The sequence below is a fragment of the Chelon labrosus genome, assembly GCF_963514085.1.
Source record: "Chelon labrosus genome assembly, chromosome: 18".
In the NCBI taxonomy this organism is placed as follows: domain Eukaryota; kingdom Metazoa; phylum Chordata; class Actinopteri; order Mugiliformes; family Mugilidae; genus Chelon; species Chelon labrosus.
This window is the reverse complement of record NC_140351.1, coordinates 13,944,324-13,964,924: the sequence shown is the minus strand read 5'-3', so window position 1 is coordinate 13,964,924 and position 20,601 is coordinate 13,944,324. Positions and strand designations below refer to the sequence as shown.

At 41.0% G+C, this 20,601-nt stretch overlaps 1 protein-coding gene across 1 annotated transcript in view; it reads right to left on the bottom strand.

The window, feature by feature from the left end:
• gpr158a (G protein-coupled receptor 158a) overlaps positions 1 to 20,601 on the bottom strand; it is a gene marked incomplete at its 5' end in the record, with an annotated part of 61,116 nt that overhangs the window by 19,507 nt on the left and 21,008 nt on the right. Inside the window, 3 exons of the mRNA XM_084566776.1 lie at positions 4,321 to 4,389; positions 6,582 to 6,808; positions 10,286 to 10,388. Of these exons, the coding sequence (XP_084422902.1) occupies positions 4,321 to 4,389; positions 6,582 to 6,808; positions 10,286 to 10,388 (399 nt within the window). The remainder of the gene's footprint in view (positions 1 to 4,320; positions 4,390 to 6,581; positions 6,809 to 10,285; positions 10,389 to 20,601) is intronic.

The window sequence follows — 20,601 nt, the reverse complement described above, 5'->3', positions numbered from 1 at the left end:
TCTTTTATCGACTTGTTTGCTCAAACTCTTTGCACTTGCAGTGCCAACAAGGAACCATAAAGACTATACGTTTCTGTTAATGTAACAGAAAATGTAAGAGGACGACAGAAACAACGGCTCATTTAATGAGAGTGAAGTCTGATTAACAAGTTAACTCTGGGAAGCACGCTGTAAAAACACCTCAGCAATGAATACTTGGCACGATTAAAAATAGCACATTGATTATTATCACTTTTACATATGCGCAATAACATTTACGAACGCACAAGCAGCAGAGCGGGAGGCGTGACATGTTACACAGGGGAGAGCATGCAGGAAGAAGGCGACAGCTAGAGCTGTCCCTGAGGCGGCCTGCACTGGTGCACTCACAGATGGGCTGGGAAGCAGAAGTCTCATGTGGTGTGTTTACATGCAGTTAAGTCACCTGGATGTCACTGGCTCCCCGCACCGTGTAAATGACAAACTTAATGTCTTTAAACAAAGGTGTCGTTAGGAGATTTCTGTGGGAGGTTTCAAATGAGTTTTGAGGACTTTGAATGGATTTTGTGATAAAAGATGAGGGAGAATTAAATAAAGTAAATCGAATCTGATCAAACGTAAAACTCAAATAAGATGAGCAGTAAACTATTTAAATATATGTGTGCACACAACGTATGTCTCCATCTACACAGATAACTCTTCAAGGTACAGCTTGAAGATGCGTAACACATTAAAAAAGAAACAACATATGTTTCTAAGTAGGAAGTCTCTAGAGGACTGCAAGAGGGATGAACTTCATTCATCCACAAGACATTTTGATGATGGTAGTGTAAAAACAAAATCTTTCTAAATGTGTAACTGAGTTCTGCTCACTGTGAAGACTATAGACTGAAGAAGAGCCACATCAATTATCTTGTAATAGTAGGAAGGAAGCATAGACATTTATTATTTAAAGGTGCTCTACTTTGTCCGTTAAGTTTCCATCAGGCTATCACTAATACACACCAGAAATATTTTTTATAGTTTCCAGCCTTATCTTCTTTTCCACCAACTACTGTTTTTTGTTTGTTTTTTTGTTTTTTACGTCTATCTGTATATGTAAAGTGGCGTAAGTAAAGAAACTTAAATCGCAATTTGGAAATTTGTTTCTCTCAGTGGTTATTGTGAAAAGTGCTGACATAATTATCCAGACTTTAAATCCTTAAAGTCAAACATACAGTATTTGATATTAATCGTGATCATTTAGATCATTAAACTCTCACATTATCAGATAATCTGGTTCAAACCTGGGGGGACCAGCGAAGTCCAGACCAGATTTTTCCTCGGATTGTGGGAAGAGGTTAATTGGGTGACAAAACTCCTGTAGTTTGTGCACTGCATTAAAGATTTTATATCTTCAGGAAGCTACTGTATGACACGTAAGCTGCAGCGTGACCAACAAGAGTCTAATATTACTGTTAATAATAATTATTATCATTATATAATTATGCCCTTCTCCAAAGTTGCAAGGCACATGTCTCCTATCTCGACAAGTGGAGACTGTGTTCCTATTTGACTGCAGGAGCTGGTGGCATCTGAGAAAACAAGCAGCAATAGTAATCCAGACTCTGTCACTTTATTCCGATCTAAGCCACACCAGCAGCGTCAATAAGAAGCCACAAAGAGACAAACACAGGGCTGGCAAGCTCAACCAGGGATCACATTGTGAATCACAAATGCGTGTCCGCTCTCTTCCCCCCCCCCTCTTCTCTCATCTTCACATTCAGACAGAAATAGTCAGCTTTGGCACTTTCATAATTTTGCCTCTCTCCTTCTGCGCTCCCCTGCACCTCCCTCCTTCCCCTTTGCCTTTCAAAGCAAGGGGGCTGAAGTTATTGCATGTGACACACTCGGGAGAGAAAAGAGGGGGGAAAAAAATTGCATTACTCCACAAAGCAGAATGCCGTGGGGGAAGGATGAGACGTATCTCCTGCTGCTTAATAACAGTGGAATTATTTAAAATAGAAGCAGCAGCAGAAGCGGCGGAATACTTCTGAATCTATATTTAGATTGGGAGCGATGTGCCTCACCCTCGCAGCCACGGCTCGTGTGGGATTCGCAGGGGGAGACATGGAAATGCATCAGGGTGAAGATCAATCTAGCGTGCCGCACCGTGCCATGCAGAAAGATGCTATTTTTGCAAGATCGGGTCAAGATATCACATTATCATAACAATATCATCCGTGTTCACAGTGGCCATTTCAACCATTTCTATCAAATTGAACTTCACAAGAATATTTCAGGGCACTGAAATGTAATTTCTGAACGAGGTGGGATTTGTAGAGCAATCTACAAAGTCAAGTTCCTTTGAACCACCTTTATGCAAGCTGTCTATTTTTAGCATTCTCTGTCATCACTACACCAGCCGCATACAGGAATATGACCTGCTATTCATTTATTCACTAACCAATAACCTGACTCCCAGGCTTGATTTCACTCTGCAAATTTCAAACGTTATTACTTTCCAGGACCTTGTCGCGGCAAATTGCATTGGTTAGCCGTCTCTAAATCAGTTGGCTTTAATTACATTTGCCTTGTATTGCTTGGCTAAGCATATAGCTCCACATGATTGCAACTAAACTGCAATTAGCCGACACCCCAAGTACCCAAGAGGAAGACATAATGGTGGTTAGGTGCAAATCAATGGTACGTGGGTGCTGAAAAGAGTCTAATCATCGGCGAAAATAATGAGGTTCTACGGAAGTTTGCAAAAAAACGTCAGTGATCAACACGGATGTATTTTTTTTTACTGATTAGCATATTACATAACGCTACTACACTGAAGTGCATGAATAAAAAGAAAGACTACAGAACTTTTTACATCGTACTAGATTTTCTTGCATCACACACTTAAGAAGAATCTTCAAAGACATTTTCCACTCTAATCTCAAACTTGCACACAAGATTTGCATAACTGGATATTTTTTAGTATATAGCGTCAGATCAGGGGACACTGAACGCACCACCTCATGTAATCTCAACTAGCTGATGTAAATCTGCTCCAGTCTGGGAGTTGGCAGAACAACAACAACCAATCAAATTAAAAAAGAAGAACAACAACAACAACAACTTCATGTAACTTTGTAGTGAGAACAAAAACAAAGTGGATGAGAAAATGGTTTGGGAGACAGTTATTCTTCTGCTAGATCTGTGGTTAGCTTTAATGCTAGCTAATGTTAGCCACAAGGGCTAGAATCTTTGCCACCGCTTGACACCAAGGGTCTACTACTATCCTAATCCCAAATATCAAACATATTTAATTGACTGCGGCAGCATCAGTGAATCTAACAGCAGATCTGTAAACCTTCACGTTAACAGATCATCCGAGACAAACCTCCATGGCGAGCAATGTCAAGACCAGATTTGATTCTTAAGTCATGAACCTGAAGGTAAATTGTCCCAAAACGCATGTAGTCTGAGTCCAGCATCACTATCAACTTAAAAGATATTTGGATTACTCTACTTGTGTTATTTTGGTTTACTGCCATATATGCCAAAGAAAGTCTTTCTCATATATTATAGGCTGTACAATACAGATAATACGGAGTAACAAAGGAATTATTGATTAATTGATCCGCCCAGCCATCAAAAGGAGTTTGGGTGTTAAATAGATAATAGCTGGGTGGGGCTGACAAAGACAAAGCTCATTAATTAAATCATGAACATAAAAGTAAACACTGAATTAAAGACGTCATCACTGACAAGTTTGATGGAATAAAAAGTCTTCAAAGTTTAAAGGTCGAGTAGAACTTGATGGAGTTGACTCTGTGTGCAGGTCTGAATAAAAGCTGTCTGTGAGAAGCAGCTTTAGAGGCTGGTCAACAGATGGTAGTGTTGGCTGGCTGCTGGGTTCATTGGCCAGCTCCGTGTATAGTTAGCAGGGGGTCACCAACAAGCCCTGGGATGTTTGTCTCTGCCAGTCCCGTTTTATCACACGCACACTTTGGCTGTGAATACCCTGCTTATCACAGCTCCGTTCAGCTGTCAAAAAATAAATAAAAAACAACACCTGAGTGGTATGATTTATAGACTGAGGTTGGTGCCGTCTGACAAGGCGTATAATCCCACTCTATGCCGCTGCTGCAGATAAGAAACTTTGTTCTGAGCTCTGATTCTGTTTAAGATACATGAGTGACAATGTGAACTAAAGGTCAAACTGAACGTCAAAGAGAATGCTTTTATTTTCGGCTCAACTGGGGCATGACATGTAGATTACCAGTAAACATGTCAAGAAAAGAGCGCGTGAACGAATGCAAGCCTGCGCTTGAACACACACACACAAACACACAGCATCAGGCTTACCGGGAAGTAGAGAAGAAGAGCTCCGCACAGGATAGCCTCCAGCAGGATGAGACCTGATGCCCTGATACTCTGTCAAAACATAAAGATACCACAATTATTATTTGTTTTCTGGGCCGGTAGCACATGTTGGAGCTAAATGTCTGGCCTCCAGTTAAATTTAAATCAAACTGTTTAAGCTCTGGTTTGCTTTTTTTTTTTTGCCACATCCTGAGGAAAATGTTTGTGTTCGTAAAAGCTAAATTCTCCTACATTCACTAGCTAGTTGCTATTTTTCTCTCTCCATTTGGTGCAGCTTCACAGTGCGTTACTTCTGCTTGAATCCATTACTGCTCACGAGAGTAACAGGATTGTATCAACGCAGTAAAGGTAAGTATCTGTGCTTAAAGTAGTTAAAATGCTATATTAAGCTAGATACTTTGATTCTCTGTGGTTTTGCTTCTGCAAAAGACCCAAATTACATCCTGTCTCCCCGGGTCGGGGCTGTCTCTCGACGGCGGCATTGCCTATAGTCGTGGGCTGGAGGCCCTCTCGATGCGGTCGGCCCCCAAAGGTGGCTTTTTCCTTGCTCCAGGTCTCAGTGCCAGCCATGTCTCTCTCTAACGTGTACAGTGAGTGTGAGCCTTTGTGTGTGTGCGTGTGCGTGTGTATGTGTTTCTACGTGTGGGGGGGATGGGGGGTGTGTGTATGTGTGTGTGGGTGGGTGTGTGTCTCTGTGTATCTCTGTGTTTTTACGGGGGTGGGAGGGTTGGGTTTTGTCCTTAGTGTTTTTAGCCTGTGTTTTGTCTTTGCTGATTTTAGCCTCTGTGAGGCACTTTGTATTGCTTTTAGTATGAAAAGTGCCATACAAATAAAATTTGATTTGATTTGATTTTGATATAAACATGCATTGTTTACAAAAAATTGTTTATTTTCGTGATTTTTTATGCAGGAAGAACAAGTGAGGTCTTTAAATTATTGGAAATTGTAAAAAATATAGTAAAAAAGTGGTAATATTTAATTAAATAAAAGATAATTTATGTTTTTGGTTTGCAGAATTAATGTCCAAACCGTTCCTATGCTAAAAAGAATACTTGTGCTGAATGTATCCCATACAGACTAAAATGCCCTTTATATTGCAGGAGGTTATAACTAACCTCAAGCAGCCTGCAATATTACAGGCATATTTCAAGGGTAAAGCTTTCTTCTTCGTTGGTTGTAAGAGACCAAAGTGGCAGAAAAGCTCCTCCCTCTGTGACTTTATATAGAATGATCCACCATTTCAGGCCTTTTATCTGCACCTCTTGTGTAAGATATTTCGCAACATATCGTCCTCTAAGTGACAAGATGCCTGAGGGTGCTTTCAGAGAGCTGAAGACAGCTGTGTCACCCATTTATAAATATATAAAAAGGAAAACAGAAGCCCCCATCTTTATACAACAGAAGATTTATGTTTATCGTGTCCAAAATTAAATAAAAACATACATCTGCAACACAAATGAAGTCATTCCTATATGAAAACAAAGGTTTTTTAATTAATAGAAAGCCTGTGAAGAGATTTCAAACAGAAACTTTGTCCTTTAAATTATGACAAATCTCTAATAAAAGCTCTGATTTAATAAAAGGATTGATCTTTTGTTCAATTCTGCTTGAGACAGCTAGATGTCCTCATGTCAGGAATGTGGAGACTTTTTAGGCGAATCCTCACGAGTTTAATACTCAATACAAACCCATTAATTAAGAAAGTTAACTGATATAAACAGCAACAACGACACTACCAGCCAGGCGCCAACATTTACATTTCACAATAAAGACAGATTTGCAAATTATGCATCAGTAATATGAATTAAATATGAAGTTAACCAGATCCGATGTAAATTTGCTTTGGTATTCTCATTTGCACACACTGGTCGCTATCCAAGGTGCTCATTTTGAGTTCATGTGAAGCGTCTGAGCTGTTTGAAATTACTTCAAAGCTTTGTGTGTGTGTGACCACCCACATATGGAATTACTAATTCATCCATTCAAAGGGTTTGATGATGACCATATGGCCCAGAAACCAGCAAACATATAACGGATGCAATGTTGCAAAAACTGAGACCATTTCTGGCACTATTGTATAGTGTTTTTCTTGAAATAAGGGAAAATTAAGTTTGACATACCTGAACCAACATAAGTGTAAGTATCCATAACAAAATGTATTCTTAAATATGTCAGGTAAATTTAATAAACGGATCAGAGTCTATAAAAATCAGACAATGTATCCATAGGACAATAACACCTACCTTGTTCCTACGAAAGTGGTATATGAGCACCATGCTAATGAAGACGATGAGCATGCAGAGGCACTGGAAGGAGAGCACAGCCAAGCGAAGGGCTCCGTCCTCTCGTGCCACACAGGGGGTGTCGTCTTTGCAGTAGGCACAGCCCTGCTGGCACGGCAGGCAGTCGTTGGAGGACCCCTCATCTGCATTGGGACCGCTTTCTGCAGCTTTTCCCTTTTTCCCCACCTCTGTTTAAGCAGATATTGACAAGCAAAGAAAAAAATTACAAAATTAGCTAGAAGGAATGTATAAAAAGTTAAAATTGTTAACTAACATAGAACAGAATGTCTTTATTGTCATTGTACAGGTACAACGAAATTAAGATACATATTGGTACAGTACTGTACATTAATTAGTTTAAATAGTGAATACAAGGAATGAATGAACAATTGAAATGGCAAGACAAGGACAATTAATAAATGGCGTAAAAGTGTAAATTGTTAGCAAAAGTTTATGGCTATGTAGCTGAAATTGCTAAAAGGAATTATAATAAAGAATGAGACTGTTAGCTAAAAAAAAATGCTATTAGCTATTTGATAAGCAATTGAGATTGTTGGCTAAAACTACTTCTTAAATAAACTTAAGAGGAAAACATTTGAAACATTAGCTAAAAGAAATGATAAAACAACTAAAATGGCTAAATGGTTTACAAATGTTAATGGCTTAGTAGTTGAAATTCGTAATTAAAAGAAATGTATAAACCATCGAAACTGTTAGCTAAAAGGAGGATAACCAATTGAAGTTGGTGGATAAAAATAATTAACAGCTAGTTGTCAGCTACAAGCAATTCAAAATGCTAAAAGAAATGAATAATCATTTGTCACTGTTAGCTTAGAGAAGCAGCTAATAGCTATTAGATATGTAGTTGAATTGTTAGCTAAATGTAAGTTACCTATATTGTTGCAATTGTTAACTACAAACGTTTTTAAAAACTCGATTATGATTGATAAAAGTAATAAAGATGGTGGATGGTTTAAAACTGTTTAAAATGAATGAAACAATTAACACCTTTAGCTCAAAGAAATTATCAAATTACTAAAAGTAAGTTAGAAAAATGGTCATAATTGTTGAAACTTACAGATTTTCAACCTTTAACTACGATGAATGTAAAGTAGTTGATAATATGCTAAGTGTAATGGATAAATTGTGCCACTTCAAGTTACTCTAAATGATAGTGGTACTTGACCAGTAATGCTTTTGTTTAGACATGTTTAGGCTTTACACAATAATTCAAATCTTGTTCCATGATTTCAAAAAGGAAAGGAACAGACTGCGCAGCAAAAACTATAATGTTAAAATTTTCAAGCTATTGAATTTTCCTCCGGACCTTTTGAGATGAAGTGCTTCTATGTCAGAGTGAAGCATCCTGAGTGTATATATGTGCTTATCCCTCTCTGACCTCACAAGGAGTCATTGACATTGTGTCAACACGAGAGAGATGGATCCATATGTGTGAACATGAAAAGTCAACACTGCTTCAGCTTGTTCAGTCACTGGCATAACATACACGGCTGATGACTGTGACTCACACACACACAGACGTGCCAGCACTGTTATTTTCTCTCAGCAAGTACAGGGACAACGGGGAGTTTAAGCTTTTTGGATCTAGGTACAAAATCTGGTTGGGAGAAGTAGTTAATTAACTGAGTTTGGGGTATAATGATAACTACTTTAAAATGAAGAGTTTGGTCAGATTGGACAGCAACAATGTGGAAATGTGCTGCGAGTGCAAGAGAAACTGCTTTAAAAACTCCTGAAAACTCGGAAAAAACATCCCACTCAGGGTATTCTAAGGTAAAAACCAAAGCCAACCCAACAATAAGCCAGTGGACTTGTTATTGGTTTCTGTAGAAATGCCTTGAGAGATGCCCATATGGTTGGCTAGATAACAAATTTTGGACTTATGGGGCTTTTATAGTGGCTTTATTGGAAACAGCCATTGTCTCAGAGATTTGCAGGGATTTTGCCTTTAAAAGGAAACTGGCCTATTTTTCAAAGCTATGACTCTGCACATCATTGATCCCTTCAAAAGGACTACTTATCTCCGTAGCAATGACTCATATCCTTTAGCTCATTCTCATTGGTTTGTTGCTGCTATATTTGAGTGGCAGTTAGAGGAGGCTTAGCAGTAACTTCTTCCTCTCTTGTGCGTATATGCAGGATCCACAGTGGAAGATCACTGGGAGACAAAGGAAAGTGAGTTGCACAGGCTTCCTCTGCACAGGAGCGTCAAGGATGTTCCCTCGTGGATTAACAGGTTTGTTATTGGCCCCATGGTAGGCCAGACTGCCGCATTACGCCTCGCTAACAGCCTTGCCTTTCCTCTCCATTGTTGTGTTCTCGAATGCATGCACACACAGGGCTTTCGTGCAGACTTGCACGCTTGAACGCGCAAGTTGGTGTGCACTTCAAACAGCACAAGAAGTAGACAGAGCAGATATTTTTTCTCTTTGAGTGAGCATTTTGCTTTTCTCTGCATGAAGGAAGGATTTTAGTGTAAAAGACGGTTGCGCAGGAAAGGAAGAGGGGGAGGAAAACGGATGGGTATATGAGGTTTGAGTGGGATGAAGCAGGAGGGAATGAGAAATAAAATGAAGGTATGGCCGAGAACGTGGTGGAGGGCAGGTGAAAACCACTGGGGTTCTGTGTCTGCAAAAGCTTTTTTAATTAACTCACGGCAGACAGAATAAACTGGAGAAAGTAACTACCATTAAAAAGATATTTCCCATCTCGAACCAGATTAGCCTCCCCAGGTACCGGGGCTACTTCAATTTCCAGACAGGGCAGATACGGTTCTCGCAAATAGCTGACAGTCGTAGTTATAAAACGCAACCCTTAAGCAGAATTAATGACACAAGCTTACTGTTAACTCATCTTGACTGTGACAAAAAAATGACTCCATGAAAACTGAGAAGTGCTTGCAATGCATTCTCTTAAAACTATACAATATAAACTGAATCTGAGTGAAAATATGCATGAAGAATGTGAAAACTGCCTCCAAACAGATGATAAAACAAATGTATGCTGTAAGATGTTATTCAATGAGTAAACTGACCTTATTCACTAAAATGTATTCAGACAAATATTAAAGTTTTAAATTGTTGAAGATGTAAAACAAAACAAAAGTCAGAGTTTCTTAGTGAAAGTAGCTCCATAAAAAGCTACAAGTGGTATGGCTTCATGTTTGTTGAGTTCATGAGAGGAGACCAGATAAACGGCACTCTGTTGTGGTATTGACAATTTTATGAGGAAATTTTTGATAACGTCAACGTTCATGTCTTTAGTTATACAGAGTTAAATGGAGTTTTCTTTGTAATTGTGTGATATGTCTTTGCTCATCCTTTCATTAAGACTTTCCATTTCCTACATTAGGCCCTAAGCTTGCTAAACTGTTAGTTTGGGGATGTTTTATCAGCCACTTAATGGAGCGGAGAAGGTTTTTAATGTTATCAGTGCAGCTCGTGACTTTCCTGTTACGATGAGTCAAAACGTCCGCTGTGAAAAAAGGGTTATTGTTGCCTGGTTATGTTCCTTAATCTGTGTGTTACAAGTTGAGGAACCAGAAAACGGTCACACTGAACAGTTTCACTTTAAAAGAAACCGCATCAATAAAGCCTACAAGCAGGAATCAGTTACCTTACAGTAACAGATTTGCCCTGACTTACTTGTGAAGCCATTGACAGCGACCCTGTTGGGATGGTAGAAGCCTTTCTTGCAGTGGCACTTGTACTTGTCGAGGACGAATCCATGACCACGGATCGGTAAACACTGGAAAGAGAAGAACGTGTTCACGTCAACGTCACAGAGACACACACACACACAAAAAATAAAACTACTTTTAAAATCAACTATTAATGCAGACTGAGGAGGGCAATTAAAATGTGTCAGTGCTAAACCAAAAGCACAGACTGCAGATGAAATTCAGCGAGCAGACTGTGGGATCAAATGTCTTTTGGGAGGGACATGGGTCTAATTATTTAAGTTGTGAGAATCCTCTCTCTATCTAACTCGCTACTCGATATTAAATTAGTGAAGCCTCTTCCGTTTGATGGGAAGTCTGGAAGGAAACAGACTGAGGGCTGCTGAGAAAAACAGGAGGGGCGTCAGGGGGCATCCTCGGCAGACTTTGTGTGCCGTTTGCCAAATTACAAGATATAATTAATAGCTAAATTAAGAACAGACTTATTCGCCTGATTAGAGAATAACCATAATTTTATTTCATGTGGGAATAAGATCCCATCTACTTTTCTATATAAACACATTTAGTTCACGGACCCTCTATTTTTTTCTATTTAAACAAGACATAAACATGTTTTCTTAAGCGGAGATGGTAATGACTTATGAGTCCCAAGAAACAACGAGGAGCCCAGAATAGCGACGGTACTTGAGCTGACACTTGACACGCTATGAAGTGTTTGTGACCTGACTGAGAGATCTAGAGGCAAGGCCGACGGCAGCGTCTAAATGAAGCACCAGTCACTGTGACGCTCTTCACAGCGGACTGGACTCAGCACGTCTTAAGAGGCAGCTATTTCTGACTGTCTCTCAAGGTCCTTGGTTAGGTCTGAATGCATTTCTCAGCCTGAGAGTGTGGGGCCCTCAGTCAAAGCCGGCTGAGAGGGCGGCCAAGACTCTAAAGCACAAGGTAATTACCAGGTTACTATTCAGAGAGCGGGTTCCTCAAATAAATTCCACTGAAGAGACCAAAGTATCTGAAGTGGCACTACACTAATCTGTTGAAGACAGCTCCTCGTTTCAGCGGCGATGGCCTTCAACATAGTCCTCATGATTTTAAAATCATAAACTTATGTATAACTCTTTGCTGCTACTTTATTTAAACAATAAACCGCTGTAGCTAATACTAAATAATTGCATGTATTAGCCCCAAAATGTTGAACGTATACCACCATCGTAGAGTGATCTTAAATGGTAGATAAAAGGTTCAGGACATCCTTTTATTCTTTTTAAATTCATATGAAATTCCTTGTGATTAATTTTTTAAAGCTTCCCTTCTCAGTGAGTTTGTATTGTACCAGACCAGACACCCCCACCCCATAGCAATGACACTCCTTGATGGCTGCAGCCATTACCAGCAGGATGCAGCCTGACACAGGCACACACAGCACAAGGTGTTGACCTGGCCTCCAAATTCCCTAGATCCCAAACTGATCAAATATCTGTGGGATGCACGAACAAGCCTGATCCACAGAGGCCCCTCCCCTCAACCCATAGGACCCAGACAACACAGGACACCCTCAGAAGGCCCATGTTCATTCCCTGATGAGTCAGAACTGATTTGGGAGGCGCGAGGGAGACCTACACAATATTAGGAAGGTGGTCATAATGTTATGCTTGATCTGTGTACATCACAAAGATATCACCTATCTCTAAACTTTACAGAGCCTTTTGGCTGATAAAAACCTGCAAGTTTCCTGCACCAAGCAGGTGTTTTGTCGAACAAAAATCTCTAAAAACCAACAGCACACGGCAGACAGACATAACTTTGCGGTGCTAAGAAGAGTCTGTATGATAGACTGACACATTTAAATCTGTCGTTTTGATTTAGGCTGCTGATTCGTGCATTCCTTCATAAAGATCTGCCTGGTGCAGCTTTAAACGAGGACTGGGGTGCAACATGAGTCAGGGAACTGATTTAATCTCTGATTCCCCAACAGTTGTCTCCTCAGGACAGGTGGAGCGTGCTGCAGCTACTGTCTGCCACTGTTAATGTTCTCACCTCACAGAGACACTGGAAGAAACAGCAAGAGACAGGTGCTTGTGTGTGTGTATGCATATTTTTAGTGTGTGCGACAGGAAGAGCCTGTAATAGCCCTGGCAGTGCATCCCACTCTTGCCTGCTGCGGTGACTGATGAAGGGGCTTGTACATGGAGTTTGTTGAACGGGGACGCAGTCTGGGATGCAGAGATGGGGGAGGGGATGCAAAGGATGTCATCTCAGCTAGAAGCCAGAGTGTTTCAACGGGCCATAAAATGCAGGTTTTGAACCTCAATGGAAAAGATCTACACCAAGGTATATGTAGGCACCTGGATGGGATGCTTGTTAGGCATAATGTAAGTTTATATTTCCGTTCTAAGATCATTGATAGAACAAGAAATAAAACGATATGTTTCATAAAGGTAGGGCGTGACACACCAAGCCAAAAGTCAGCCATTTGAGCCATAGAGGGGGCGTTTATGGTCCTGGTCTCTGCAAAGTTTCCCGCACTGTTGGCACAAGCCGGGTCCCGGTTGGTGGCTTTCAGCTGATTCAGCAGCAGAAAGAGTTGGTCAGAGAGATCACTCTGATTGGCTCTTCAGCTTTTAAGAACCAGCGCACGACAAAGAGAAACCAAACTGACAATGACGTGACAAATGACAAACTCATCTGCATGAAAGGCCGGCAATGTACAATGTTTTGTAGCTCTTCCTGGTGGTATAAAGGTTTATCTTTTTTTTTAAAGCAGGTGCAGAACGTACGTGCCAGCTGTAGTCCTTGAGGTGTGTTCAAGTGCAACTTTTCGGTTCAGACACAGGCGACGTGAGGCAATGTCACAGTTGGCCTTTGTTACTGGTGGTTCATTGATGTTGCTTTGATGCATATGTACCTTTAAAGGAACTTTAGTCACTTTATTGTTGTATGTCCGCCAGCAATTGGAAATCCAGCTTCTCCAACTGTAAAATTGGATTTTTGGACGTATGTCGGTCGAGAAGTTGACTTTTTCTCCCTCTGACTTCCAACAGACAGGTATGACTGATTCTGGAAAACTTGCACTGATTGTAGAAAATATCAATTTGGACTGAAATGGTTTGGTTGTGCAGTTTGTGATGCCTCCTGGTTAAATGGCACAACGTTTGAGTTCCATTTCTATGTTCTGGGATCTAGTGTGCACCTTTTATTGAGATGCTTTTAATGTCTTGCATTTTTGTGATAAGATATATTTTTCACTAATTTCTTTATGTGTTAATCTAAATGATTGATATATTGCTGGAGGAAATAATCAGCGAAGGAAAGCCTATAAAATCAATATACCAATATATATATATAATACGCACAAAATATGCCATTTAGCATCATGCTATTATCAAACATCCAGTATATAAGGCTAAATAGATTCGGCTTATAAGGCAACCTTCTGTTATAGTATTTCAAATTAAGCACACACAGGCAGTGACCTACTTTTATAAGCATGACATCTGCTATTAATTATGGTTGAAGTTCTGTTGACAGAGAGCATGTTAGGCAGCCATATTGTTCTTTCCGTAACGAGCAGAAGGCACAAACTCTATTGCTGGAGAGCAGAAATCACATCACTTTACAGACAATTAATTCGGTCTGCAATATAAGAATGTGAATGATGCGTTTGATTGTCCAGAATCTGTGTTGTTCCTGATAAAAACTAATCTATATGTAATTTGTTATGTGCACCTGAGATGATAGTTACATAATATTACCTGTAGTTAAAAAAAGAACAATAACAGTGGCTGTTACACTGCTGTCACCAGCTTTACCTGCAGAGTTAAGTAAAGATTATCGAGCTCATTTATTCTTTATGACAGCCCCGCGTACGAGAGACACCCAGAGCTCGTACCGTATGTCTCCGACACCCCAGGTTCTCCTACCAGCACCGCTCCTTGTTGTTTACACCGCAGCTGCAGCAGCTGCCAATCACACACTCTCTGACATGCTAATTGCCATGGTGACATGTGTGTGACCGCGAGCGAGGGCCTTTTTATCGGAGTGCGTCACGCTGTCAGACCAGCATGGTCTGCCTGCGACGGAGCACTTACAACACGCCGCCAGACATGTCTGCGCCTCTCTAAGGTTTGTAATATCAGTGCTGATGGCAGATTTTTAATCCTTCATATTGTCCGATTTGTTTGAATTAATCTCAAACAAAAGCAGGAACAAGATCTTCATTTCACCTTAGATGCAAACTGTGCAAAAGTTCGGACGGCTGTTATTAGGATTCAGGCATATTAAATTCTATGCCAAAAAAACTTTCTGGAAACAAACTGTGAGAAGTTCAACCAAAGAGTGATTTTCTCTGTTTCATTAAATATTTTTATGGGGCTGAGTAAGACTAAACAATCCTGAATTTACACCACCTCTGGGCAGTAATATGTTATGACCTTTAGTTTGCAAAAAATATTCTATATTTAGAAAAAAGTAAATAAATTAATAAAACTTACACTCATGTGTTAACATCTGAATAATTAGAAGAAAATCCCAGGATGACTTATGGTCATTACAAACTGAACTTTTGCACTATTGGTGTATGGCAGTGGTTCCCAAACAGGGAGGAGCTGCTTCATTACCAACCCACACACACAAGCACACCCAAACACACAGACACACACACAAAAAAGATACATAAAGTAAGTAAGCGCCTAAGAAATAAAGACAAAATGAAAAGAAATCATGCAGAACCGACGTGACACGCACTGTGTCCCAACTACGCACCCCAGATTGGCTCATGTGACAGACCGACTAGTGGCAAAACCAGAGAGAGACACACACGGTGACACAAAGAGAGCGAGAAAGACACAAAGCAACACATAGAGAGCGAGAAAGACACACAGTGACACAGAAAGAGAAAAGAGACAGGAGATGGGAGATGGGAAGGAAGCAATGTACCAAGATGGGCAGATTTGTGACTGATATAAAGCGCAAATCAGACGGCAAGTCTGTTAAAGCTGTAAGAGACGACGCAAAAAAAATGTGAAAATGAGAAAATATAACGAGGAAGATCTGTCCCTGGGCTTTACAAGCTCTATGGTCAGCCAAGAAGACAGAGCCCAGGGTATAGTCAGACCCCCCAGGTTACCACCCATACTACTTTAATTGTATTCACCGTTACGACATCATCAAAACACTGAAAATCAGGTTTTACGACTGAGAAGGTATGTTTTGACCTGAAGTTACTGCCAAAGCCTAGTGAGCACTGTAGCGCTCAGTACAGATGTATACACCATCTTATATGCATATACTTCCTCCAGCAGTTCTCCTCCGTCACCTCTCTGTGACACGAGGCAGGGGAATAAAAAAACAACTCCAAGAGCAGCACTAATTGATGCCGAGGCCAGGCATCTTCCACCTGACCAGGAAACCAGGAACTAGCTTAATTCTGCTGGCTAATTAGAGCCTGCCGAGAACTCTTCCTGTCTTTGAAATAAGCCCACGCGCTCTTCCGGTCCAGCATAGTGCCACTAATCAACCACTAATAGGCGTCTGTAGGTATTTGTAATGATCCTACAGAGTGTAACATAAACCCTGAGGAAAGCTTACCATCCAATAATTACAGACTGAACTATGGAATACATAGAAAAGAAGGTTCGAAGGAGGAGGAGGAGGAGGAGGAGGGCAATTTATCCTGAACGTACAGTACAGTGCAGTGGGTGTTAGCACATGTGTGCAGTGTGCTGTAAATTAGACATGCGTATGCAGACACCAGGGGAATTAGAAAAAGCAGCGAGCTCGAGTTTGTTTTAAAAGAAGAATACAAAGTTGTACATGGTCTGTTAAACACAGAAACAACTGCTAGACCCTTAGCCTAATGAGACCCAGGCAATAAAAATAAAAGCATGCAAGCATTCATTGCTTTAATACACTGAAATAAAGTGACTCCTCATTGGGAGTACCATTAGCAAAAAGTTGTATAATGGCTTCTGTGGCTTTAGAGGAGCTTTGTTAAGTCTGATAGAAACTCTGGTGATATCACCAAGGTATCTCGTCTTGGATGAGGAAGTTACGAAAATAATAAAACCGTGTTTGTGGTTATAAAATAGAAGAACATAGTTTTAAATCCTAGCAGAAATAAACAAAGAGTTGCACTATAAAAATAGTATGTTGAGGACATTGGTGGAAGTCCCAAGTCGTATAAATTTTAGCCCAAATAATTAGGTCTACAACAAGTTTAACCTGTCCACTCAAATACAAACTGCTCCAACTGGTTACAAAACAGCAAAAGTAAAGGGCTTTATTTGTCATTATACAACACATACACAATACATCACACAACAAAATTACATGGTCGGATGGAGGGTAAGTCCCTGTGGGCCAACCTGACCCTGCGCCTAGCACCCATGTTTTGATGATGGGACGAAACCGGAGTGCCTGGAGAAAACCCACGCAAACACGGGGAGAACATGCAAACGCCACACAGAAAGGCCACCGTGCTGCCCCACCGAATGGGTGTCACATTGATATCTAATTTATATTATATCCCAAAATCAGACAGACTTTCAAGTCTGTACGATAATTTTACAACATCCAGTTTAGGAAAAGTAAATAACATTGGCTATCATGTGACAAAACAGTGTTCTGCTGGGAAACTTTTGGACCTGACATTCATTTGGATGCAACTTAGACATGTACCACCCACCAAGACCAGACCAGACACCCCCAGCCCATAGCAATGATGGCAGCAGCCATCCCCAGCAGGATGCAGCCTGACACAGGCACATACACAAAAACGATTGACCTGGCCTCCAAATTCTCTAGATCCCAAACTAATCAAGTATCTGTGTTCACTGGAACGAGCCTGATCCACAGAGGCCAGTCCCCTCAACCCATAAGATCCAGAGGCTCCCACTAAAAACATCCTGTTGCCAGACACCACAGGACACCCTCAGAAGGTTCATGTCCATTCTCAGCTGTTTTGGAGGCACAAGTGAGACCTACACAACATTAGGTGGTCATAATGCTATGCCTGACCAGTGTATTACCAGTTGGATAACACACTGCCCTCTGGTTAATTGACACTGCGAGTACAGTGTCACGATGACACTGTATTCTTCATGATGAATAGACTCATAAGTCAAAGCAGCAAGACTGCAGAAAATATATCACAGTTTTTTGTGTAGCTGTGTGTGTTTGTTCCGAGAAAAAGTGAACAGGACAGAAAGGGCAAAAGGAAAGAGCTTTTTAACGTCAAATTTTCTTTTTAAGCTAGTTCTGACCAGAATCTCAGGCTTGTGATTTACTCCACACAGAGAGAAACAGAGGCGACACACACACACTAAGCCAACACAGTCACATAGACGCTGCAGAGTGCTGGATGACTGTGGCTCTGCGCTCAGAGGGACAGCTAGACAGCCAGCCAGCCAGCCCTTTAAACGAGGTCAACTAGCAGGAGTTAGCCAGAGCAGAGCTGCGTGGACAGCAGGGTCTCGCTTTTGGGTGCAGTCCAAATACCGAAGCCGAAAACACCAGCAAGATAAACACTCCAGAGGGGAGCTTAACATTGCCATCAGGCTGGGTCAGGCAAACACACTGGTTTCCTTAGTGCACACAACAGACACCGTTGGGACACTGCTCTCATAATCACATTCACGGCTTACGTAAGTGTCAAAGTGAAATGGCCGGGCACATATTTATCCCGTGCTCGCAGTAAAATGCGCACTAATATTGACTCTTGGATCTTGCAAGAGACAGTCCAGCAAATAAATACAGCTCATGAACACAGTTATGAACAAACAACAAAAAAGATCATTAGCTCTGGCTGCCTAAAGGACAGTGAATAAATAATGGATAGATTAAAGAGGCTGTTCACTAAACTGTAAACTCCTTCTAATGACACTGTAATTTATTTAAATCCTGCTTAAATGTTGGTGTTTTTTCATATTCTTCTTATATGTTATAGCTAAATGTGTCAGGTTACTGTTGATCCAGTATGTTCAAAAGAGAGACGGTACCAACTGAAATGAAGACTGCACTTTCCGGTTTTGTGCATCTGATCCTCCGAGATGCCTCCCTGTGGTAATACCCCTATACAGTTCCAACTGGGACGGCACCCAGAACACACTGGAGGGATTATATATCTCAGCTGGTCTAGGAAAGCCTCAGGATCTCACCGGATGAGCCGAGGATGTGGCTGAGAAGAAACCTGCCGGTGCCATGATGGGAATCCAGGTAAGTGGTGAAAAATGAGTGGATGGTGTGAAACCTGTTGTGGACAATGTCTTCAGGTAGGCGGCGTAGTAGCTACTGACGTGAAGGCAGATTATAATTTCGCTGTCTCCTTTTTGTCTGAGCCCTACACTCTCCCTTTGTCCATTTTTATTCTTTTTAAATGAGCTGTACTCATTTCACATCCAATCTCATGGGTCCCCCAGACAAACGTTTTACCTCTACATTCAACTCTCTCCTCGTCCTCCGAGGGCTGACTGTTTGCTTTCTCCCTCGGTTAACGCCGTGCCGCTACGGCCGGGCAGAGTGGATGTAAGACTTTGCCCGGAGGCAAGTGTATTCAAGTCTTCATAGTGTTTCCATGTAAATTCAGAGTGCCAGCATTATCCGCAGAGCCAATTAGCGGGGACAGCGGCTAAAGAAGGGCTGCACTGATGTTTCCACCTCTAACTCGCCTTTAGCAGACAGGCCTCTAGGACACAGAGTCTTATTCGTGTCCAGTGTGGGATTAAATCTTTGTTTATCAGTGGTTTCACTTATCCTCAGATGACAGCATAACTCTGACAAATGGAACCTTCTATGAGTTTGGGTTATTCTTAGATAAATGTAGAAAATGCTGCTTTCTTTTTTTTTTTTTAATAATTGAATGGTTGCATGAAGCTTTTTGTGGATCCAGAGGGAGCTGCGCGAAATCTGACAACCCTGAAAATAAAAATCAGTTGGGTTAGTTTGGTCTAAAGACTATAGGATAAAAAGCTGGTGGTAAGCTTCCGAGACCTCTGTACCCTGCTTGCCATTTCTGTTTGACGCTACATTAGATGCTAGCACAACAGATCCAAATCTCTGACGAACATATTTATAAGCATAACTTACATCTATAGCATCTATAAACACAAATCATTAATCAACTTGTATCCATTTTTTAGGACTTAAAGGAACAGTATGTAAGATTGTGGCCAAAACTGGCCAAAACTGGTACTGCAATCACTTTCAAAATACTGTAGAACGGTGTATCCCCTCCAACCTCCCCCCTGACTCGAGGTTGCCAGGTTACCGAGGTAACGTTAGGCTACTCAATACGTCTCAATTACGTTTCACATTGCCATAATCGACGTGCTAATGTTGTTTTCCTCGGCGTTTCAGCATAATGACAGAGAAACGGGCTCATAATGCATTGCTAATGTTAGCAATGACGACTCGCCGTTTTTATTTCCCAAACAATTCCTTACCTTTTCAATTCGATGACCCACCTCCTCTGTATGCGCTAACGTAACGTTACTTTGCACGAACATGCATAACTTTGTTCGACTGTCGTGAATATTTTAAATGTCCATTTACATTATGTACAAGTAAGTTAGCCAGGAGAAAATTAGCAACGTTGGCGTCTGTCTTCAAATTCTTCTCCGTTTTCAGCCGTCTCCATCTTTCAAAGGCATCTCCTATACAAATCCTTGTTTATTTCGGACTTTGTCACGACGTAGTTCGGATTCATAACGAGGTCTTAGGTTTCGTAACGTTATACATGTTTTATCCGACACGTTCGTAGCTGCAGCTGCAGTAACTAGAGCAGAGCTGGCAACCCGGATGACGAAACTACTGACTTCGTGATTGGTAGATAGGTGGAGGGTGGCGCCTCAGACCAAAACACAACATGACAACATCAACATCAGTTGAGGGCTGCAACTTTCACTTTTAAATGACAATATCCTGGCCAGACCACTGTTGTCAGTGATATAAGTATTTGAAATGAACATGATTTCTTCATGTCTAGTGACATATCAGGGCCATTTTATGATTAATTGAAATACATTTCTTACATACTGTTCCTTTAATACCTACGACTCTCTCCTCCTTAGGTTTAATGCTCGGTAATTCACCAGCACCAAGGCATTTGCCTAAACTGAAGGGTGAATTTAAACCTGTTTGTGCACAGCAGTATCCTATCTCCTTTCTGTCAAAGACCCACATCAACCGTGAAGCATAATGACAGCTTTGGTGAGATCACTGTAGATAATTAGCCATTATGTCATTTACGGGCTCCAGAAAAAGTCCAACCGCCAACATAGCAAGGAA